The 24,985-nt window shown below is 37.1% G+C and overlaps 3 protein-coding genes across 3 annotated transcripts; 2 read left to right on the top strand and 1 right to left on the bottom strand.

The window, feature by feature from the left end:
* Positions 1-7,140: 7,140 nt before the first annotated feature.
* Positions 7,141-10,164, top strand: LOC103333185 (Haloacid dehalogenase-like hydrolase (HAD) superfamily protein). Its single transcript, XM_008235985.2, has 11 exons — positions 7,141-7,619; positions 7,724-7,817; positions 8,121-8,165; positions 8,257-8,307; positions 8,537-8,611; positions 8,709-8,742; positions 9,133-9,188; positions 9,273-9,332; positions 9,595-9,654; positions 9,786-9,832; positions 9,923-10,164. The coding sequence occupies exons 1-11, from the start codon at positions 7,270-7,272 to the stop codon at positions 9,969-9,971; spliced, it is 921 nt and encodes a 306-aa protein (XP_008234207.2). The 5' UTR covers positions 7,141-7,269; the 3' UTR covers positions 9,972-10,164.
* Positions 10,165-11,629: 1,465 nt separating this feature from the next.
* Positions 11,630-13,596, bottom strand: LOC103333177 (linamarin synthase 2-like). The gene is made up of 2 exons (XM_008235974.3): positions 12,955-13,596; positions 11,630-12,695 (listed from the first exon to the last, which is right to left on the bottom strand). Exons 1-2 carry the CDS (start codon positions 13,469-13,471, stop codon positions 11,764-11,766), a joined length of 1,449 nt encoding a protein of 482 aa, XP_008234196.2. The 5' UTR covers positions 13,472-13,596; the 3' UTR covers positions 11,630-11,763.
* Positions 13,597-19,553: 5,957 nt separating this feature from the next.
* Positions 19,554-22,376, top strand: SKIP (chromatin protein family). Its single transcript, XM_008235963.2, has 2 exons — positions 19,554-19,751; positions 20,313-22,376. The coding sequence occupies exon 2, from the start codon at positions 20,334-20,336 to the stop codon at positions 22,152-22,154; it is 1,821 nt and encodes a 606-aa protein (XP_008234185.1). The 5' UTR covers positions 19,554-19,751; positions 20,313-20,333; the 3' UTR covers positions 22,155-22,376.
* The last annotated feature ends 2,609 nt before the right edge of the window (positions 22,377-24,985 follow it).

Below are 24,985 nucleotides of genomic sequence, written 5' to 3'. Positions count from 1 at the left end.
AAATAATTACAAAGTAAAATAAAAATAAATGCCACCGAGCTGAAATTATGAACCACAAAATAATTACAAGACCTGTGAACAGCTTTCATGAAATTTATTTAAAATATTATTTTTGGATTTTCCTTATCTCTTGGGGTACATGGCCCATCACCATATATACGATACATCACTCTCTGCTCCACTGGTCCACTCTCGTATCTTTTGGTTACTGTAACAATCCCCATCAAACTGACCAAAATGCGCCTCAGCATTCAAGATCTGATGTGTGACAGTTCAAGGTTATTTTGGTGATTATAATATATATTATTTTTTTATGTAATTTTTTTCTGTGCCCTAGCAACCTCCTCCTGCATCTGCACAACGCAACCGTACCCTAGCTAGAGCTAGCCATGCAGAAGTTAAATGCCAACCTTGTCGTTTGTTCCCTAAATTCTAGAATTGGAGACAACAGGCAAAAGGCCTTGTCCAAGTCAGGTTTTCAAGCAACGCCAAACAGATTATAGGTCAATTACAAGGGTCAACTGACGGGCCTATATAAAGAGTATCCGATGCTGTGGGAAATTAATGTTTTCTTTTCTTTTTTGGCTCCCCAAGTGTGACGAGCTAGATTCATAAATACCCTTTCTGCCAAATTTAGCTAGAATAACAAGCTCAATAACACTCTTGAGCTGCAACATTGTATAGGATTTGGTAACACGACATGCGCACACACGAAAAATTGAGTGTTCAAGTCGAACTTTGACGGGCTGTGTTGATAACAAGGAAACCCGTTAAGAAATAGAAAAAATTTGTTTTATTTTATTCATTAAGCTCTTAATTCTATAATTTGTGTTGAAATTTGAGTAGGAAAAGTTAGTCTCATATTGAAAACTCACAACTTTCCTTCACATCTTTATAATAGTTGAGACCCTAATTAGAATTGGACCTATTGAGTGGGCTTTGTACCAAATACAACTTGTTCTTTAAGGCCATCTCCAACTATAGGAGGTAAAACCTAAAATTTGGGACTTTTAGCCCGAAACCTTCTTTAACCATGTCGTAGCAAACAAGAGCCACGTGGGGCCTCATTTGAAGCAAATGATAGGTTGTTGCCCACTATCCCAAGTTGCTGGTCACATGTCAAAGCCTAGGCAACTTAAAAATTGCACTTCAATGGCTGCATTTCAAATTGGCTTCTTTCAATATTTTTTTTTTCAAACCTAAAGGCTAGAAATCAACGGCTGATATTAAATTTTGGCTGGATCAACGGGAAAAAAAATAATCCAACAGTTGAAATTTAAATCCAAAGGCAAAAATAAGTAAATATATTATTCTAAGTGGATGCAACCTCAAAACATATCCTAAACTCTATAAATAACCATCAAATTGTTAATAAAATTATGTTTGTGAAATTTCAAAAAATTTATGTCAAAATGTTCAAAAAATAAATCATAGAGTAATATGCAAAAATTAACCACAAAAACAAAATAGGATTATATTATTCTTTAACAATTTAATAAAGTTGCGGACTCGAATTATGAGTCCGCAAGGTTGGATGAAAAAATAGTTTAAGTCCTAAAAATACATGAATAGTTGTATTTTAGAGGGTGAAATTTTGGGTTTGAGTCCTCTAGGGTTGGAGATGGCTTAAGAACACACTGCTTGTGACTTTTTTTTGTCCAAGAAATGAACATGTCATTATCATAGAGAGTTACATAAAAACCCAATACATAAGTCATAAAATAAAAAATAAGGGCTCAACCAAACAAAATAGAGCGTGGGATTGGGAAAACAAGCCACCAACATGCATCATTCTCAAGCAATCCAAGTCAAAATTGACCATTAAACTATAGAGTCCACACCTCTATATCAAGATCTCATATTTGAGGATGGGTTGTAGGGTAGAAAATAGCAGCATCAAACCAGTAGACAACTAAGAAAATTCTAAGAAAGAGGAGGATTTTAAGATTTGAGTTTTCGTGGGAAGGAGATAGAAATGGAGTGATGGGGGTAAGTGTATGAGAGGAAAAAAGGGTGAGAGAGGTGTAATGGTTGAAGAGTAATGGTGGAGGAGATGTAGAGGAGATCTGGGCCTACATCTGGAAAATCAAGATTGGAATGGCAAACCAAAACAAATAGAAAAAGGGAGAAAGAAAAGCCACATCGGAGGGTGGCAGAGGTGCTGTCCTAAATGGCGACAACACAACCTGATTGCTCGAGAAGAGGCGGTGGGAAGGAGAGAAGTTCTAGAGAGAAGGGAGCCCTCTCTCTAAAGCTCTGTCGGTGGCCAGTTCGGTTTGGTTGTGTGGGATGTTATTATCCATCATTTTTATAGATTGCATTCAAGCTTGGGTTTTTACACTTGTTAGTTTAACGAGTGATGTTCGTGCGTAAATTTTTACACTTGTATCGTATTATTATCCATCATTTTTACAGGTTGCGTTCAAACTTGGGTTTTTCCACTTGTTAGCTTAACGAGTCATGTTTGTGGTTGAATTTTTCCACTCGTTAGAGCATCTCCACCCATAAGAGCTAAGTCTAAGGCAAGGGCAAGTAAGGGCTGCCATTATTCATGTGAATAGTGTTAGCCTTTGCATTTGTGGTTCCACCCACAAGGGCAAAGTCTAGGGCAAGTCTAGGGTAATTACTATTCATTGTATTTTATTTCCTATTTTTTTATACTTTAAACCATTAATTTTAATAATCTTTTGTAATTAAATTTTCGGATAAGATTTTCACCCTCTAAAATTGTGCCACGTGTCCCATATCAGATACGATTTTCAGATATTGAAAAAAAAATTATAATATCAGATTTCAGATAAAATTTTCACCCTCTAAAATTGTGCCACGTGTCCAATGTCAGATAAGATTTTCAGATATTTTTAAAAAATTATAATCTCATATTTCAGATAAGATTTTCACCCTCTACAATTGTGCCACGTGTCAAATGTCAGATAAGATTTTCAGATATTTTAAAAAAATTATAATCTCAGATTTTAGATAAGATTTTCATCCTCTAAAATTGTGTCACGTGTCATCTCTATCTTCTAAATCCCTCTATAAAACTACACCATCAACTCATACCTCTCACACCATCTCTTAGCTATTCCTTCATTTCTTAGATTTTAGAAAACACATTCTACTCTCAATGTCAAACTTGTCGAGGGTGTTGGAGAGGCAACAGAAACAAAGGGAAGAAATCCGGCGTAGACGTGCTCAAGAAGATCGGGACGCCGATGAAGAAGAGGAAGCAACTGCTTGTAGCGGTGGTGTGTATGATGGATCAATCAAGGCAACACCGTCGTCGTCGTGCCCGAATGTGGACAGACGTAGGGAGTCTCGGGGTAAGAATCTCATGGAGGATTATTTTATCCCAAATTCGTTATATCCTGCTTCTAAGTTTCGAGAAAGATATAGAATGCAGCCACATTTGTTCCAAAAAATCATGCATGATATTTGTAATTACGACACATACTTCATTCAAAAGCATGATCTTTGTTGGAGCTTTGGGTCTTATCCTGGAGCAAAACTTACAAGCGCTGCGGATGCTTGCTTATGGGGCATCTGCAGAGCAGTGGATGAGATTGTAAGATGGGAAAATCTATCCTAGAGTGCTTGGTGAGATTCTGTGATGCAGTGGAAAATTTGTACAGTACCTTCGCAAACCCACGCCAAGAGACCTGCACGGCTTCTACAAGCGAGGCTCGAGGTTTCCAGGAATGATTGGAAGCATCGATTGCATGCACGGCAATGGAAGAAGCGCCCTACTGCTTGGCAAAGGGAGTACGGGAATCGGAAGGTCAAAAAGTATAATTTTGGAGGCCGTAGCTTCATTCGATTGTTGGGTTTGGCATGTCTTCTTCGGGGTTGCCGGATCTCAGAATGACCTCAATGTCCTTGGTCAATCCCTAATGTTCGACGAGGTATTGCGAGGTCATTCTCCCCAAGTCACGTACCAAATCAACAATACCGTTTACTCTGGTGCGTACTACCTTGCCGACGGAATTTATCCTAGGTGGATGACATTCGTGAAAACAATTCCGAATCCCCAATCCGAGAAGGAAAGAAACTTTGCTTCCTTTCAAGAAGGTTACAGGAAAGACGTGGAGAGGTGTTTCGGTATCTTGCAAGCTCGTTGGGTAATTATTAGAGGTGCTGCTCGGATGCTAGATGAGGAAGTGCTGCAGAGTATTATGATGACTTGCATCATCCTTCACAACATGATTGTGGAGGATGAGTATGACTATGATGCTCAAGAGGTGTTTGAACCCGATTCAATGAACACATCGTTGACAAGAATATATGAAAGGCCGATTGGACCAAATGGACTACCACTAGAGCCCAAACCCTTACTTCGGGATGGTCAATTCAACAACCCCATGATTGATCGGTATCAAGAAATGCAATCTTCATATGTTCACGAGATACGTCAAGGTGACTTGGTCGAGCACTTGTGGGAGATGAAAGGCAATCACAATAGATGAAGTCAAGATTAGTGCTTTGTTTGGAATTATGCTTTGTTTTTAATTATGTTTTATTTTGTGGTAGGTTTTTTTTGGAATTATGCTTTTTATTATTATGCTTTTATGTATGGTTTGTTTTGTGTGTTGTTTGCAATAAATGAAGGTTTTTTTAAATTAATATTTGTTTTGATGCTCAAATGTTTTTAATAAATAGTCATTTTATTTAATGCTTTTTTTATTGAATAAAAAGGAAACAATACAACAAATTAAAGGATAATACAACAATACAACATATGGCAAAGGTGTTTCAATACAACCTAATGGTTTTCATCATTTAACCAATCCGTATTGCTAGGTCCGTCGTCATTGAAAAGTTTTTTTCTCATCACATCTCTTCGTCGTAGCTTCCAATAGGCCTTTGTTTCGGGAGACATATGGCTCGTATCCATGGCCATGATTTTCATCTCTCTATCCTCTATGTCTTTTTCTTGTGCCATTTGTTGTTGCAAGACAAATGCTTCCTCTCGTGCCATGTCTATTTCATCTCTTTTCAAGTCTCTCTCCATTCTTAGTGAGGTGCTCTTAGCTATTTGCTCCAATAATTGTATACATTCATTGGTCGAAGTGCCCCCTCTCTTGGCATTTGCCGCCTTTCTCCCAATAGGTCTTGGCGGACGTGGCACAAATGGTGACTCCATTTCCATTGGGGAGTCCAATGGAGAATCGGTTGATGGAGAATCGTGGAGTAGCGTCTCATTCATCACAATCGGCGGACCGGTGGGAATAATTTTGAATCTCGAACAATCCTTCACAATTTCCCAACAATGGAAGTGCACGAAACTTTTTTTGCCTTGCCCCATGGCACCGAACCACATTTGTGCTTGTATGATCTACTAAAAATAAATAATTGGAAGTGCAAGAAACAAAAATTATTATGCAAGAAAATATAAACTATTTTGAAATGCAAAAATAAAATTGATTATGCATGAAAATATAGACAAATTAAAGGTGCACCAAGAAAAAAAAATATGCAAGAAAAACAAATACAATATGCAATAAAAAAAAAGTGACATTGAATTGATTAAAATGGCAATTATAAATATTTTACCTCATCGGTCAAATTTTGACCGCTTTGAATGTTCGCCTTTGCTTTTGTCAAGGCATTTCTCCATTTTCCTCACTCTTTATGCAGAAGTTTCCATCTACTAGACAACGCCATTTCGGTCCGAATAGAACCCGATCTTTGACAAAATTCTCCATGAATTTTGCTCCACATGTGATGAAACTTCATCTCATTACCCGTGATAGGGTCATGACTAATGTTCACCCAAGATTGACACAACGCAAGATCTTCATTCGTTGACCATGAGCCTCCGACTTCAATAGAAGATGTCATTCGTTTTTTTATACAAATGGAAAGTAGTAGAAAAATGTGAGTGGAGAGTAAAAAATATTGGAAGGAGAAGAGTTTGTATGGAGAATTAGTGTGGAAGTGAAAAATGTGAGTAGAGATAAAAAAATATCGGAAGGAGAAAAGTTTGTATGAAGAATTGATGTGGAAAGTGAATAATGTGAATAAAAAGTAAAAAATATTGGATGGAGAAGAAATTGTATGAAGATTTAGTGTGGAAAGTAAATAAAATGGTTAGGTATTTATAGAGAAAAAATACAGAATTTTTGGGTATTTTTTAAAAAAATTCAGAATTTTTTCGATTTTTTTGTAATTTTTAGCCAAAAAAGCGAGGACCGTCGGATTTGGAAAAATCCATCGGAGAGTCCCGTCGCGCCACGTGGCACACGCCGTTGGAGTCGTAGAGGTGGCGTCATTCTTTGGCGTCGCGCCAAGACGGAAGTCAAATTTTTTAGCATTGGCGTGTAATTCCGCCAGCGTAAAAAATTTGAATACCGCAAATCTTGTTGGCGTCGGACGCCGAGATGACGTCATCAAACTCGGGCTTGAGCCCGGTCAAGAATTGCCTTTGGGCTTCCTCGGGCTCGTGGGACCCACCACGAAAGACTCACAGACCCTACTGGAGCTTGCTCGGGCTCTCTATGGCGACCTTTTACCCGAGTTGGGTTGGGGCTGGAGATGCTCTTAGGGTTTGCTTTAAGATGAAATAAAAAAAACAGCCATACACTACATAAACAAATAGAAACACATTTATACATACTAGTATACTACACAACAGTTTACTTTCTTTCGTTTCATTTTATTTGATCAAACATGGCATCTAGCACATAAGAAGCCCACATCCCAGAAAGAGGTCAATGCAAAAAAAAATTGATCCATGACCAATTTTAATGAAAACTTTGTCAGGATGCGAAAAAAGAAGGGGTTTACTTAAAACACCCAAAATGAAAGTAAAATTATAAAAAAACCCAACACCCAAAACACTTTATAAACACACCCAAAACCCATCATTACACACACTCAAAATCCATTTATAAACAAACCCAAAAAATATACAATTGTTGATTTTGGGATTGATTTTGGGTGTGTTTCTATATTTAAATAGTATGAAGATTTTTTTATAAATACATGTCTAGGATTGGGTTTATTTATACATTTGTAAAAAAAGAAAGGCCATATTCATTAATTTGAGAATTTGAAGACTAGAATGAGAATGTTTTAAAACTTTAGGGACCACTTGGGATAAAACTTGTTTCTTATTTATTCCGAATAGTTTTGAAAGGCGAAAAAATGCAAAGTAAAATTTGAAGGGTTCATAACGGTCGTGCTTCAGCCGCTAAATTACGACGACAGCCCAAAGCCACAGGAACCCAACCCAAACCCAACCAGCAACCCAAGCCAGCCAGCCAGCCAGCCATGGCATGCACGATACCTCTCTCTCTTTCCTCCTCCTCTTCTTCTTTTCTACTCTCCCACACAACCATTTTCCGTTTCAGAAGCCCCAGACATCTTTCGACCTCCTCCTCACGAAGACGACTCTCAGTCTCAGTCTCTGCTTCGTCTTCTTCTTCTCTCCAAGCTCTGATTTTCGACTGCGATGGGGTAATCCTCGAGTCTGAGCACTTGCACCGCCAAGCTTACAACGAGGCCTTCGCGCACTTCAATGTTCGTTGCTCTTCCTCTGCCTCTCAGCCCCTCAATTGGGACCTCCACTTCTACGATCAGCTCCAAAACCAAATCGGCGGTGGAAAACCCAAAATGCGATGGTCCCTTTCTCTCTCCTCTTTTTTTCTCTTCTAGATTTTCTAAAAAGATTTCAAATTTGGGTTTTTTTTCCTTTAGTTAAATTGGGGTTTTTGGATTGTTTTAGGTACTTTAAGGAGCATGGGTGGCCGTCATCCACGATCTTCGAGAAGCCTCCGGAAGATGATGAGGGCCGGGCCAAGATCATCGATACTCTTCAGGTTTTTAATTTGCTTCTTCCGGTTGTTTGGCTTCTGAGAAAATGAAAGAAAAGTATATCATTTTGCAAATTGAGTGTCAATGTATTTTTACCCCATTTTCAGTTGCTAAAATCTTGCGACTATTTGATTTTAAACTAATTAGAAAATTTTCAGCTTATCTTAGAAAATCACACTGTCACTGCACAGAGGTTGCAGTGCTTGAGATATATCTTTTCTTCATCAATGTTTTGAAATTTTGGGCATAGATTGGTTGAATGCCGTGTACTTTTTTCATAGTATGTTGATCCTTTTATGGTCTTGTAGGATTGGAAAACTGAAAGGTACAAAGAAATTATCAAATCCGGAACTGTAAGGAGACATTTATACTTGCTGCATTGTTGTTTTCTTTATTTTCTGATCAGTTATGTTGAATAGATTGTTCTGTATTCTTTTGTACCAGGTGGAACCAAGACCAGGAGTTTTAAGATTAATGGACGAGGCTAAGGCTGCTGTAAGCTAATATTACCCTTGAAAATTCAATTTCTTTTCACGGTACTTTAAGTCCACCTAATTTATATGTATTTCCTTGATCAACAGCTTAGTTTTATGAGCATCTCTTTACATCTTATGTATGGATTTCTTTATGATTTGTTTCTCTTCCACTTTGTTTAGTATCTGTTCTGTTGCATTGTAGTGCAATTTTTATGCTTGTAAGAGTGATTCACTCTCTATTGTTGCAGGGGAAAAAGCTTGCTGTTTGCTCTGCAGCAACTAAAAGTTCAGTAATATTATGTCTTGAGAACCTTATAGGAATTGTAAGCTTTTTTCTCTGACATTGTTATTACAGTTAACTCATATTTGCTTCTTTGTTTCTACAACATGCGCTCATCAATTTATTCTACCTTATTGTAGGAGCGCTTTCAAGGTCTTGATTGCTTCCTTGCTGGTATGTTGATTGCTTTTGAATTGGAACATCCTTATATAATTTGTTTTGGTTGAATCTTGCGTGAGACACATTGTATCTGCTTCTGCTATGTGCATAGGAGCATTTCAATTACGCATCAGTGACATGGATTAATTTTCACTCCCTCCATTGTATGATAATTTATAGTGCATCGATGCCCAAGAGCTTCTATAAATCCCATTCTGTTTATGGATAAATTTAACTGCAAGTCAAGTCTTTCCCTCCATTTCTTATTGTTATTGTTCTGGTCCTTTTCATTTGTTTTAGTATTATTAAAAATTTCTACTTGATCGAATCAGATTGAACTGGTTTTGTTTTTTTCAAAGAAAAATTAGACGTTTTAATTCGTATTTCTCTGAATTTTGTTTACAGGTGATGATGTGAAGCAAAAGAAGCCTGATCCTTCAATTTATCTTACAGCTTCCAAGGTCAGTAATCTAACGTCTTAAATCTGAACCTGAAAATGTGAATGCAGTTTTACCATCAAAACCGTAACTTGTTATGCCTTACAGAAACTCGGTATCCCAGAGAAAGATTGTTTGGTTGTGGAGGACAGTGTTATTGGGCTACAGGTAAATCTTTGTTTTTCGTTTTCATTTTCTGTAGTAATCAGTTCCTCTAAGCGTTGTATTTGAAGAGGAAGATTGGAACATTGGAGGCCATGGAATAATATTTCATGAATCAAATTGGCTTATGATTAAACAATAGTAAGAATTACTGATGCACAGAAAACTTCAGACAATAAATCCAATTCATCTATTTTGTCATTACCCAATAAATCCAATTAACTAAACATGGTTTACTTATTATGAGAATGAAAATTTGTCTCTGTAGGCAGCAACAAAAGCTGGGATGTCATGTGTGATCACCTACACACATTCAACAGCTGACCAGGTGAGGCCTCTTTCTCTGTAGCAATCTTAGATGAAGGATTTCATTGAGATGATCTACAATAGCTGGCAATTGACAGCCAGATAACTGCATTTTGTGATGATTGAGCCTTTTCTATTTTCATATTCAATTAGGATTTTAAAGATGCAATAGCAATCTATCCTGACTTAAGCAATATAAGGTATGTGTGAACCATTTTCTTCACGAGCGTATAAATTCTTTTCGTTAAACTGTTCGGTGTGCTTACATACGGTTCATACAATCCTTGCAGACTGAAAGACTTGGAATTATTACTTCAAAATGCTGTCATTGCCAATTAAGAAAGTTCTTGCACTTGGATTATTAAGGAGTGACCATCTGCCATTGTCTTTTTGTTGAATTTTTCATTCACAAACGGCTGATATGATGTATTCATTAACAGCTTACATGTACATATGTAAAATAACAAACATTTCTACCATAAAAAGCTAAGGCTCTCTCTCACATGGACGAATCAAATTATTGATTTGGTTACCGGTTTTTCTTCTTGTAGCAATCGTATGCCTTCTGTAACAAATTAAAAGGATGCACTCGCTTTCTTATCCATCAATCTCTTTGTGATGGATGTGATGTAGAACCAAAGCAGTATTTTACAGGCAAGAGAAATGGAGAGGAGCTAGAAAATAAAGAGAATAGAAGACAAGTATGAGCAATTTAGCTTAATCACCAGCTCTTTAGAGTCACTATAAAAAATAGGCTTATTTATTGAAATACCTACGTTGTTTCTAAATCGTCTCAATTTGCCCTCTGAAGTTTAAATGACTCAATTTTTTCCTTGCGAGATCTAGTCGCCCCACCCTTCATCGAAACCACAACCCAGCCACAGCTTCCTTACGAGATCCATTCAACCAATCTAACAAATATAAAAATGAACAGCCACAGCTTCCTTACGAGATCCATTCAACCAATCTAACAAATATATAAAAATGAACATCAATATGAAGAAAGTGGATGTGAAAAAGATTTTGGCTTTTCCAACTGCGTTTGTGGGGACAGTGGGAATTTACTTTTAAACATTTAAAATAATTTCTCCAAGGAAAAAATATTTATTTTAAAACTACTCATGTTAAGTCAGCCGGAATTAACTATTTTCATCTTAAAACTATTGGAATGGGGCAACTTTGGTCATAGAATGGAAGTTTAGGGGGGAGATTGAGTCATTTAAAACGTCAAGGGGCAAACTGAGACAATTTGAAAACAACATAGGGTATTTCAACAAATAAGCTTAAAAAATATACAAATTTATAAATAAACCCAATCCTAGACATGTATTTATAAAAAAAACCAAGCACTATTTAAACATAGAAACACACCCAAAATCAACCCCAAAGTCAACTTTTTGGGTGTGTTTATAAATGGGTTTTGAGTGTGTGTAATGATGGGTTTTGGGTGTGTTTATAAAGTGTTTTGGGTGTTGAGTTTTTTTATAATTTCAACTTCTATTTTGGGTGTTTTAGTGAAACTCCCTAAAAAATAAATACGTGTAACGATAACATCATGCGATATGCTTATGATGAGTGTACACAAATTATAACAGTGTATTGAGTTTAGTGTTTCAAATTTTAAAGTTTGTAATTTATATATTAATGACTGTACACTTGTTAGAGTAAGGGGAATTCAAGAAATTAGGTTGGCATGTCACCTACTGTATAAGTTTTTATTTATGATTGATATTTTCTAATACTTGACTAATTTGATCCAGACCATACATGTCACCCAACCTGCCACATGAGAGGAAAGTATCCACTGGATTCTTATGGTTAGAATCATTTCTTGTGATACAATTATTGAGTGAATATCACATCATCATTATATTACTTTCTGACTATTCTTCAATACCGAGTGTGTTGTGCAGTTCTTACTGGAGGATCAAGCCAAGTGGGCAGGCCTCATTTTAGTTTGCAGTTCGTACTGGAGTGCTTGACATTCAACACAGTTGTTTATTTATACGATGGAAGAGATTATAAATTTCAAACCCCCTAAAGAAACAACTGAAATCCAAACCAAAGATGGACATAAAAACAAAACAGTAGTGATCCTGCATGAAAATAAGATAAACCCTCATTTTACAAGTCATTCACCATATTGAAGATCCTTAATCAATCTGTCAAAATTATTGTACGATGATCCTCCAACATCAGTCGCTTCTACAGCTTTTTTCTTCCACTCCTTAGCCTTTTGCCTCATCTTCATCCCCTTTTCCCCTTCCAGCATTTCCTTAACAAGTGCTTCAATTTCATCGCGCTTCACATCGGGGCTCACCTCCATTCCAATCTCCCAATCAGTGCATGCGTATCGACAATTCGTTTGCTGCTCAGAAAAGAAAGGCCAGCAAATCACAGGCACCCCTTCAGATATAGTTTCAATAGTAGAATTCCAACCAATGTGTGTTAAGAAAGCCCCAACAGATGGATGAGCTAGCACTTCGTCCTGTGGACACCAACTGGTTATATAACCCCTATCCTTAATCTCCTCAAAAAATTCATCGGATAAAATTACCAAGTCACCCTTCACCACATCAGGCCTAACAATCCACAAAAATGGGTGCTTGCTATTTGCAAGCCCCCATGCAAATTCTTTCAGATGTTCGGCTGTCATCATAGTTATGCTGCCATAATTAACATACACCACTGAATTTGGTTTCTTTTTGTCAAGCCATTCTAGGCATTTTGTGTCTTCTTTCCATAAACTTGAGGTAACTGAATTTGTCAATTTGCTTTCAGGAAAATGGCGGCCAAGCAACTTAAGGGGGCCAATGGTGTAAATTTTAGGGGAGATGGTTGATAATCCCTCTAACACTTCATGTTCAAATTCGTCAAATGTGTTGAAGATGATTGCAGAAGAGTTCAGACAGTTTTGTGCTTCGGATCTCATGAAATCAAACATTATGTCATTGACATCAGTCACTCTAATGAAGGTAGGGATGTCCTTGAGACGAACATTTTTCATGCCTGGGATCCAATCAATTGGTGTATTGAGCGTACCATCGTGCATAAAATTTTCATCTGACATGCAAGGTTAGGTGAAATGTGTGATTAGATACTGTTGGTGAGGTTCGGAACAAAAAAAGAAGCACAAATTTGATTTTGTTCCCTTTAGTAAATTATGTAGTTTCAATTTTTCACAATTTATCTCATATAATTTATTCAATTTTTGCTATTTGATTCATATAATTTATCAATTGTTCCAGTTCATAGGGAATATATAGCTTAAGCTCCATCAAAAAATTGACGGAAGAAACACGTAAGTGACATAAGTACGTACCTTTGAATGGAACAATCCCTCGTTTGACAAGTTCACCATACTGCAAGTACGCCATGAAGCCACAAGCAGAGGCTGTCCAAAATTGAACCTCTGGAATGCCTAACTCCTTTGCAGCTTTGCTCCCAAAGCCCATGAGACCATCTGTAACAATGCAAGTAACTGGTGGAGCTTCAGAAGATGAGTTATTAAGTTTAATTATCAGCTCCTTAAATGGACCTAGGCAGGTTTTCCTAGTGGAGTCACATAAAGCTGGAATATCTTGGGTTGCATCTTTGTCCGAAGGAGGCAGCCCGTCCGGTATGGTCTCAAACCGGAAGTTGGATAGGCCCTTGACAGAGTCCGGTCCTTTAGACCGGACTAAGCGCATGTGGTTGAACTCAGTATTGACAAAGGTAATCTGGAAGTCCCTTGAGTGTAGAAGCTTGGCTAATTGCATCATGGGACTAACATGGCCTTGTGCAGGGTAAGGGACAAAAACTGCATGGAGTTTTTGGGATCCTAGTCTTGTTGAGCCCATTTCTTTACTAATATAGGCAAGACTTTAACTTGGCTCCGAAACCTAGCTTTGCTTTTATGGCATTTATAGAAAATATATGGCAACAACCTACTTTTCCGAGGGTAGATGGTATTATGGCACCCATCCTTCATAATTTGTGGTTTGTAACGACAGTTCAAGCTTGCCTTTGGTAGGAGTGTAGGTGTGGAAAGAGGGTAGACGTATAAAAGAAAATGAGGACTTTTAATCTGGTTTTTTCGACTGAGAGGATTGAGTTGGTTTTAATCCTTGAACATTTTAGAACTTAATTACCATAGATAGATGTCTTTATGAATTTCCATGCTGTGTCTACGACATTACAAGAAATTAGAAACACATATTAACATATATATCTTGACCATGGAGTTTTATAGGCTGCAAATAATGTAGTTTTGGTTCGTATTTTATTGCTCATGTATTCTTGTTTAAGAGTCATTGAGATAAGCAGAGGGTTTATAGCTCAAGTGATTAAGAACATCTAATTTCTCCATTCAAGAATTCTCTCTTTTTTAATGTCCCTTGTATCAGAAAAAAGTCTTACTGTAGTAAAAGGGGAAAATTTAAGATCATTTATAATGGAAACAAGCACGTATAGAAAGCATGTAAATTATTGATGTGTCACTTTCTTTTCCAACGACACCACTATCCAAGAAATCAATGACAACCACATTTTGAGATCCCACTTCTGATTAGTATTTTAGTTCTTGTTTAAGTGCCATTGGGGTTGGGTGGGAAAGCTTTTAGATCCTTGAAGTCTCTATTGTTTGGTCCTTTCTATTTTTCTTCGCGGACCCATTCAGGTACAAGAGGGGTCACATGACCCCATTCCAAAAATGTGGCTGTGGAATGCACACAAGATGCTCGACGAAAGGCCAGAAAGGCCTGCGCGCAGAGAAAAAAACAAACAAAACAAAAAACAAAAAACAAAAAAACAAAAACAAAAACAAAAACAAAAACTTCAGTAGAAGAGAAGTTGAAGCACGCAGCTGAGAAAGCAGCCTTTGCTGCAAAAAAAAAAAAAAAAAAACTTAAAATATGAAAAGTGGTAGGCCAGGTACTGATGCAGCACTAAGCACAAAGTGATGGGCATGTAGTTGTAGCCCAAAAAAAAATAAAGAAAAGTAGGCCAATGTCCAAGTCTTTTTTTTTTTTTGGTCAAACGGACTGGTCTAAAGCTCTAACTCAAAAATATGTTCATTTCTTTTTTTGGTAATTGAAAATATGTTCATTTCATTAAGCAAGCAAGCATACAAATCCAGGTTTTATTGTTCCTTCATCTTTTAATTAAATTATTGCTCTAAAAAGTTGGTTTATTATTATTGTTTCTAGCTTTATTATGTGTTGATGTGATTATTGAGATTTTTATTTGGAAATTACAAATGATTCGTGAAAAGAACCCAAATTCCACAAGTAGAATCCCGTTTAAAAAAGGCGCGATATCATGGATCGTAAAAGCGAAAATACCAAAACAATAACATAAACCCTGAGCCTACCTCGTGGCTGCTAATAAGCGTAAACGTCACTTCTTGAGAGATCAATGCCACACGTAGTTCTGCATTTCTTTCTGAGTATCCAGGACTCGTTTACGATCCGTCAAATACGATACGATCGCAGGAAAGTCAGATTAACATACTTGAATTAACTACGATCCAACGGTTCAAATGTATTGAGCGGAAATCGCATGATGGCGAGATCCGTTCGAGTTCAAACGATATCCGATTAAGATCCGCGAAATCCTGCGCTCGTGAGGACTAGGAGATCATTCTGGATTGACTGTGGTCCCCATCTTACTGCCCACGCGCCGCCACACGCGCTGGCAGCGCGTGGTGAAAGCGATAACGCTTGCCGGAAAATCTCAACATCTCGGCTCAAGACTCCCATCTTAGGTAAAACACCCTATTTGGAGCCACTTTTGTTCTTGGACCTACCCCAAAAACTGGCCGGAAGTGGCCGGAATCTCAACCCAAAATTCGGCTAAACGTTGGATCCAAGATCGAGTTATCTACGCTAGAAATTTCTGAAATCCTACCCAACCAGCAGCTAGAGCTCGAGAAATAGACGAGTTTCCATACCTGGATCACCGGAAATGGTGGCCGGATGACGGAGAACGAGCCGGCGAAAGTTTACAAAAAAACTGTCGAACACCGCCTGTTTCGCGGATGTTTCCGGCGACTATGGCGGCAGATAGAGGCGGCCAAGGGCTGAAGTTGGAAGAGGGATGTTTGGTGGTTCGTCTGGCACTGGTCTTGCCTAAATCGGAGGTCGGAGCTGAGAGAAAACAGCTCCCAAAGTCGGCTCGTCCTCTCTGCCGAAACCCAGAAAAATCTGGGTTTATAAAATCTGAACTTCGAAATATTTACGGTTATGCCACTGAACTTCTTTTGATCGTAACTCCTTCGTTACAATTCCGATTTGAGTCACTACATGTCTACGAACTCGTTTCGTCGCTCTACGCAACGTACAACTAAAATCCCCAAATTCCTTCCCGATCAAAAAGTCAACTTTTAAACTAATAAAATATTCTAGGGGTATTTTTGTCTTTTTCTCAAATAAATTAATAATTAAATGTTAATTTTAGGTTTGGGTTATTACAATTCGTAGGAAACAATTATATGAAAATCTTAAAAGATAGAGAAAGAAAAGGAAGAAGAGATAGCTCAAAATCTTAAATTTTAGTAATGAATTTATCTATAAAAAAAAAAAAACTTCTTCTTGCGCTTATTAGATAGAGGGTTTTTAGGGTAGGTTGGGTTCATGGTAGAGTATTAGTGTGTATGTGTGTGTCTGTTTTTAATTTATTTTAGATTTATTATTATTTTTACTTTTTTTTAAAAAAAAATGGATAGGAAATGACTCATTTGTTCTACAAAATGCCTTAACAATTTAGCCTACAAAATTTCGAACTGTGACTCTATGACCTGAGAATCCTGGATTCGCCACTGCCAGAAGCCAAGAAATCAATGACAACCACATTTGAGATCCCGCTGAGGAATAACTCATTTACATGATTGAAGGGTAAGTTCTGCCCATCCCACTACTATGGATTATACGAAAAATAATTATAATATCATAATTATTTGTACTTATAATTTCAAGAAGAAAAATAGTTCTTTAATATGAACATGACCTGAAAACAATAGGAATCCACACCAATCCAGTAGGATAATTTTTCAAGAAGTTAGATAATTGATTTGAGGATGTATTTTTAAGTTTTCTTTTTATCAAGTGAAAATTGTATTCCTAATCTAGCCACAAATGACCAACGACCAATATTACTTCAGAATAGTGCATTATCATCAAGCTATTGTGGCCTTCCTCCAACCACAACTAGAAAAGACCAACACAGACCTGACGTATAAAGTCATCAAACTTGGTTAACCAAGCACCATCAACAAAAAGAAAAGTCACACAGCAAACTCAAATAAAGGTTCTTGGCCGTCATCAATCTAGCTTACATGCAAGTAAATATCGAGCCAACTGAGTGCTATGTAATTAAGAGTTAGACCAGTGGAGAGGCCAATAGTGTAAGGATTTATAACTTTAAGGTTGTTTTTTTCAAGAATTAAAATAGATAACCAACAATTGGAACACAATACCCACCAATTGATACACATTTTTTGCTTGGTTGGATTCTTAACTTGGCACAATACCCACCAATTGAAAAAAAAAAAAAAAATCAAATCAAATATTGATAACGAAGACAAAAAAGACACCAAAAAGAAAAATTGTGAGAGTGTGTCCTCATTAAGGTTTAAAATATTGATGGTTTCGAAAATATATGTAGTTCAAAAATACGAAAATTTCAATGAAAATATCATGATATTATCGATATTGATAAAAATTGAATAAAAACCACATAAATTATAAGAAAAACTTGAAAAAAGTTTCTTGAAACTTTGGATGATGTTTTTTTAGTTAATTATCTATTACTTTATCATACAAAAAAAATAATTAAAAGGAAATGCATTGCATGATGGGTTTAACTGATTTAAGTTGATTATATAACGAGCTGACAAACACTGCGATTGTAGAACATATATAGTAATTAATGAAAGAAGATTAAAAAACACCATAATCATTTATTTATAATGATTTACTACAATATTTTATACTTTATACATTGCATGGTAAGATAGTACCACGTAGAGTTCCTATAAGGTTCAAATTTAAGTTATTTACATTAACACCTCCTGAGGTTTTCATCTTTTTCACAAAATTTCTTGAGGTTTTAGAAATTACAAGAACACCCCTTGAGGTTTTAAATTGTTTTCACAAAACTCATTTTCATTGATTTTTCATCTAAATATTGATGATTTTATACAAAAACTTCTCCAAATGACAAAGTTTGCCTTTGAGATTAGATTGCATGTACATCATTGAGGTTAATTTTTTCATGTGCATAAGTTTTTTTATTTTCAATTAAATCATCAATTTTTGGACAAATACTCAACGAAAAAGGATTTTGTGAAAACAAACTGAAACCTCAGGGGGTGTTTGAGTAATTTTTGAGACCTAAGGGGTTTTACGAAAACACAAGAAACCTCAGGGGGTGTTAGTGTAATAACTCTTCAAATTTTTAGCTATCTTCAACATCTCGATATTATCGATATTATAGAAATATTATATCGATATTTTGGTCAAATGTTGCTGAAGTGTGAGATAAATTATTGACGTCGATATTTTCCGATATTATTGATACTTATACGATATGTTCCAAAATATCATAGACCCAAAAAAAGATAATATCCTCGATATTTCGTTGATTTATCGATATTTTAGTCGTTATTTCTGGGTGATAACTAATAAATTACAAAACGTGCTTGAGGTTTACAAAATTATTAAGCTCGATAAGGTAATCTCCAGCCATGGGCTATATCACAAATATAGTCCTAAAATAATGTAAAATTCATCTTTAGCCATGGGCTAAACAAAGTTTAAATTTGAAGGGCATTTGGCTCTTTTAGCCTCGTCAGCCACATTTAGCCACTTTGGCATAGACCAAATTTTTGTGGGTCTCATGCATGTGATTTTGAAGAAGATAAATTATCAAGTGTGGGCAAGAGCACGAATCATCTCATGCAAATGCATATCCAGCAACCAACAATAAAAGCGCTGACGTCATCAATATATTTTTAAAAGCCTTTTTAAATGTTTTCAATTCGTATTGTTTAAGAAAAAATTATTGGTCTTGACCATTGGAGGTTAGATTATTGAAACCCAACCTTTTTATTTTATTTTTTATACATTATAAATGTGGTCAACTTTTCAAATGTTTTTATTCTTAAAAAAATTATAAAAAATTATTGGTCATGACTGTTGGAGGTCAGACCATTGAAACTCATCCTTTTTAAAATAATAATAATAAATAAATGTGGTCACATTTTTAAATGTTTTCAAGTGTTGTTTAAATAAAATTATAAAAAAATATTGGTCATGGAATATTGTTTCTAGTAGTTTAATTAAATTAAACAATACATAGTCACATCCTTCGGGCCTATTTTGTAATTTATCGGCCCCTCATTGGGCCTTTTATGGGCTTTCCAGTGGGTCTTTCTGATCGTTTGTGGCTCATTCATTGGGTCAATTTTGTTTTTCATGGGCCTTTAAGTGGTCCTATTTGGTCGTTTATAATATAACCTTAAACCTGACGACGCCGAATTTAGTATTGCGGGTCGCAATCATCGATCCAACAAATCTTTGGGACTAATTTATGTTCCAAGTGGCTAACACAAGAAAAAGAAAACCATGCATAAAATACAAGTGATAACTACAATCCGCCGCACTCAAAAAAACAAAACGGATATTTGAGGCGAAATCCTGATAGCCTCTGGTTTTAGATATCCTGGGAAAAAAAAAACAGTTAAACAATTTAGCCCTGCACTATTTTTTTAAAAATTAATATTTTAGAGGGCTAAATATTTAATCTTGGACTACATTTAGCCCAAGGACTGGACATGGCCTAAAGCATGATAAAAGAGCAATAAAAACTTGGGCTCAAGCCCGATCACTTTGGGCCGGGCCCCTGCTGCTTGAGAACAAGGTCGGTTCGTTGGTGGCGTGATGAAAATCGGATTGGATGACAACAAAACCCTCCTCTCCCTGGTGTTTTGGTTGTCGCTTATTTTTCCCTTGAGCTTTAGCCAAACCCTAAATTCTCTTCACCTGCAGATTTATCCATTTCGTACCTGAAAACGACACTTGGGTCTCTCTGCAATTCAGAACTTCTCGACGACGCATCACCACTGCACCAACTTCTCTGTCGGTAAGTTATCTTTTCATTTTTTCTTCATGCCTCTGGTTTTGATTTTTCATCTTCTTGCCGATAAATTTTGGGTCAAATCCAACAAATTTGTTTTTTGATTTGATCTTTTATGTTGTATGCAAGAACTTTTTGGAATTTGATCTGCTCTCTTACGGTTGTTTTTGTTTTCTATATTTGATTGAATTAGATCTGCACTAATCTATTCTCCTTACGATTTATAGCATACAACAATTTTATTGGATTTTTTCCGTTGTGCGTTTTTATATGGCCAATAACTTTAATTTGCGGAGAAACAGACTAGAACTGAAATGGGTAAGTCAATTGTAAAATTTCTTTGTGAAGTTTGATGGCTTAGGGATGCCCAAGGAATTGAAAATCGTTTGAAGAATTTTAACTCCATAGACAGATGAAGTGAACAAGTTCCTTAGGCGTGTACTCCAGAGATGCCCAAAGTCTTTGGATGTCTTTTTTATTCTAATTTTATCGAAATCGATTAGTATTTCTTTGCTTATGTTTGTGAACCAATTAATTTGGTCATTGTTTTCCGTTTTCTGTGTGCAGTTCCATAAGTAGGTTATCACCATGGCAGCTCTAAAGGAGCTTCTGCCGCCCGCACAATCAACCACAACAACTTACTATGACCACTCAAATGATCCGTGGTTCAAGCAGCGCTTCAGTTCAGCTGAGGAAGAAAAATCTTCTGTCATCAAGCCTAATCCTGTACCTCCTTACTTGAAGCGTCAAGGCTTTGTACCTAGGAAAGTAGAGGATTTTGGGGATGGGGGTGCTTTCCCTGAGATTCACATAGCTCAGTACCCTCTTGGCATGGGTAGGGACAAGTCCACAAAACTTGGAACGAAGATACTTCCAGTCACTGTTGATGCACATGGAAACATTGCGTATGATGCTATTGTTAAGCAGAATGAGAATTCAAAAAAGATTGTCTACTCTCAACATAAGGATCTTGTGCCTAAAATTTTGAAAAATGAGGAAGAGGAAGAGGATGATGATGAAGAGGAGGAGCTGCAGAAAGAGATTGAAGAAACAACAGCAGAAACAAAGGCTGCACTTGAGAAGATTGTGAATGTGAGATTGAGTGCTGCGCAGCCAAAAAATGTACCCAAACAGTCGTCAGACTCGAAATTTATCAAGTATAAGCCATCACAGAAATCACTGGCATTTAATTCTGGTGCCAAGGAGAGGATTATCAGGATGGTGGAGATGCCTGTGGATCCACTTGAGCCTCCTAAGTTCAAGCATAAGCGTGTTCCTAGGGCTTCTGGGTCCCCACCAGTGCCAGTCATGCATTCCCCTCCTCGTCCAGTGACCGTAAAAGACCAGCAGGATTGGAAGATTCCACCTTGCATTTCAAACTGGAAGAACCCGAAAGGGTACACCATCCCATTGGACAAACGTCTAGCAGCTGATGGGAGAGGCCTTCAAGATGTTCAGATTAATGATAATTTTGCAAAGCTTTCCGAGTCTTTGTATGTAGCAGAGCAGAAGGCTAGAGAAGCAGTTGCAATGAGATCTAAAGTTCAGAAGGAGATGATAATGAAGGAGAAGGAAAAGAAAGAGCAGGAGCTGCGGGCATTAGCTCAAAAAGCTCGTTCTGAGAGGACAGGTGCAGCACCTCCTGCTTCTGTCCCTATGCCTTCTGAGAAAACAATAATGGATACTGAAATGAGAGGGGATTATGAGCGTCCAAGGGAAAAGGAGACGGATTACCCGAAGGAGACAAGGGAGGAAAGAGAAGAGAGGTTGCAGCGTGAGAAGATCCGGGAGGAGCGACGCCGAGAAAGGGAAAGGGAAAGAAGGTTGGAGGCCAAAGATGCAGCGATGGGAAAGAAGAGTAAAATTACTAGAGACAGAGATCGTGATATTAGTGAGAAAGTTGCCCTTGGCATGGCTTCTGCTGGAGCAGGAAGAGGGGGAGAGGTCATGTATGACCAGAGGCTGTTCAACCAGGAGAAAGGAATGGACTCTGGTTTTGCCACTGATGACCAGTACAATGTCTATGACAAAGGCTTGTTTACTGCTCAGCCTACACTCTCAACCCTGTACAGGCCGAAGAAGGATGCTGATGCTGATATGTATGGAGGTGCTGATGAGCAGATGGATAAGATTATGAAGACTGATCGCTTCAAACCGGACAAAGGATTTGGGGGAGCTGCTGAGAGGAGCGGTCCAAGAGATAGGCCGGTGGAGTTTGAGAAGGATGTTGAAGAAGCCGATCCATTTGGTCTGGACCAGTTCTTGACAGAGGTGAAGAAGGGTAAGAAAGCCATGGAAAAAGTTGGTACAGGAGGAACAATGAGAGCGAGTGCTGGGTCTTCAATGCGAGATGGCCATGAAGGCGGGGGCTCCAGCAGAACTCGTATTGGGTTTGAAAGGGGTCGCTAACTCTCTTCAACTTGCTTGGAATTGGTCTGTACTTGCCCTTGATGTTTCTTTGGTTGCTTCCAAGGTTGATGTGTAAGTGAAGTTCTCAATGGGTTATGTAATATACGATGGTGATGGATGTGCCATGTTTTAATCAAATGTGTAATGGTGTTTCAGGAGCATTGTTATTATTTCCTCTAAATGTTTTTCGAAGAATTTTCTATTAATTTTTTGTTTTCTCAATCCATCTCTATTTATATGGCAATTTTGGGCCATTTCATAACCATTTGAATTTTAGTTTTTAGTTTTTATTTTTTGTGTAAGTATAGAGGAAAAGGAGTGCAAATGGAAGTGAGGGATGGCATAAATTCTTGTTGGGTCCTCGGTCTTAATAAAGGGAGATTTGGGGTTCGGGTACGAGGATCCCTGAATTGTAAAAATTCCTGTCAGGTACGGGTACCCGTACCCCAGCCCGATAATTATATATTTATTTTCAATCAATAATCATCGATGCCTTGCTTTTCTCCTTTCGAAATAAATTTTTTCCCCTGGCCAGATGGATAGTTTGATGCTAATGTCAATATCTACTCACTTTACATTGTGTTTTGTAGGATTTGCAGTGAAAAAATTATCTTACGGTTACTGTGTGTAATCTTTCCCCAAATTTGACGATGCCAGTTATCTTCTTTTGTTGTAGTGTTGCAATCTATAGGATAATTGTTTTCACTTTTGTTACTCCTCTCTCTCATCCTCTCTCTCTATCTCATCCTCACTCCATTCTCACTCTCATTTTCCTTTGTACTCTAACACAAAAAATAAAAACTAAAATTTAAAAATTAAGTGGTTATCAAACGGACCTATGCCATCTCGATTTTTCTAAGCCATTTCGTGTTTAACTCTGCCCAAATTACATTAAAAGGATATTCCAGTAATTTGCTAATAAAAGCACAAATATTTTCAAAATAATAAATAATAAAGCAAAAATAATGGATGTATTTGTTAAGGACGTCTGTCTTCTAATATGTGTACTAAAAAATTATTTAACCCACTAATATAACTAATGGATGGCTGAAACCAGGACTCATTAACTAATCCATATGTGACAATGACATGCAGAATTTGAATGGTATAATATTATATCCGTAAACTACCAAATGTGCAACATCAACCTCTACTCATATTATTCATAAATATCACATAAAGTGTGCAAGTTATGCTTCAGGATCGCATAACTCTTCGTGATTGATTTTTAGTAGTCTATGTGAGCAAATTAGGACAAAGGAAAATACAAGCACCGGTAGTGGAACGTCTATCATCCAAGGATCCAGCCCAATCTGCATCCAAAAAATCTTGCAAAGAAAAATCAATGGAGGAACGGAATACCATGTTCAATGGTGTCTTTAATATAGCGATAGATTCTTTTAACAGCTTGTAAAAGACATTTGAAAGTTATTTGAACATCGAACTAGTGGTTAGGCTCAGACCAAGGAGAGGATATGCCAAATTTTTTTTGTACGAAATTGTTTCATACAACAAAAACAAAAACTGCAGGAAAAAAAATTCATTGAGTTAAGTTTTTTTCATTTTTCTTTTAAGAAAAGCCTATAATACACGATGTTTCTATCTGAATGAAGTCCAGACTTGGCTTGCCATTGCTTTCGTGGGCAGACAAACTTTTCCAAGAATTCGCATTTCACAAAAAGTTTGATGGCAAAAGTGCTCCATTCCATGCCACATCTTCTTCAACTTAATCTAGAGACTTGTGGTAAAGTAACACATCTTCCTTATGGCTGATTACTCCATTTCACGCACCATCCTCATCATGCTGATTTAGATCAAAGCCCACATCCGGAAATAGTATAGCCGTGCGGCTTCAAACACAAATTGCATCTCAACACAATCCAAGCTTGCTTATATGGAAAATCGAGATTGAAATTTGAAGAAAGATAACAAATTTAAACTACCATGATTGGAAAGCATCAACCACAAATGTAACTACTATTACCATCTTATAGTGATTGGGCTTCTCCGTTTTCTTGGTGAGACTAGGGATCAGCCCGCATTTCATACTGATGAACAACAACGCCCGTCACCGTGTGCTCCGTCTTCTCTACGAACAACAGGCAAATTCGACCAGGCAATGCATTGAATAGCAGGTGAAACCTAAGCACACACCAAAAATTCGTTCCAATCAGTAAGATTAAGCAATCAAAGAGACCATAACACGCAAGGAAATCTGTTTGGTTGCTAGGAAAGTAGGGGAAAAGTAAAGTTCGAATTAGAAATTAATAAAGGAAAAAAATAGGAGGAGTTTTGAGTTTTGCTCACAGGTCCATGTTAACAATACTGAGACGGGGCAATGGTGCAGTGGCAAGCTCTAGGGATGTCATCGGCTCAGAGTACATGAGCCCTCCCACACAATTTCTCCAAGAAACCGAACCAGGTCGTTCAGAATCCGTATAGCATACGGCTATACTCTGGGTTTCATATTTTTACAAAGAAATAGGCTAACTGTCTTTGTACTCGGTTTTCCTTATTTTTTAAAGACATAGTATAGCCGCCCGGCTGTACTTAGTTTTTCTATTTTTAAAGACACAATATCATTGCCGGATATACTCGGTTTTCTAATTTTTTCAAAGACATTTTTTTATAAAAGAAATAGTATAGCCAGCGCGATACTCGATTTTACTAATGTTTTTAAAAGAAATCGTATAGCGTATGGCTATACTCGATTTTTAAATTGTTTTTAAAGAAATAGTATAGCCGGGCTGGTATACTCTGTTTTCTATATTTTTTAAAGAAATCGCTGTACTCATTTTTGTCTAATGTTTTTTCAAAGAAATAGTATAGCC

This window comes from Prunus mume, linkage group LG1, assembly GCF_029339155.1.
Source record: "Prunus mume cultivar Tortuosa linkage group LG1, ASM2933915v1, whole genome shotgun sequence".
NCBI classification, from domain to species: Eukaryota; Viridiplantae; Streptophyta; class Magnoliopsida; order Rosales; family Rosaceae; genus Prunus; species Prunus mume.
This window is presented reverse-complemented; position numbering and strand designations above follow the sequence as displayed.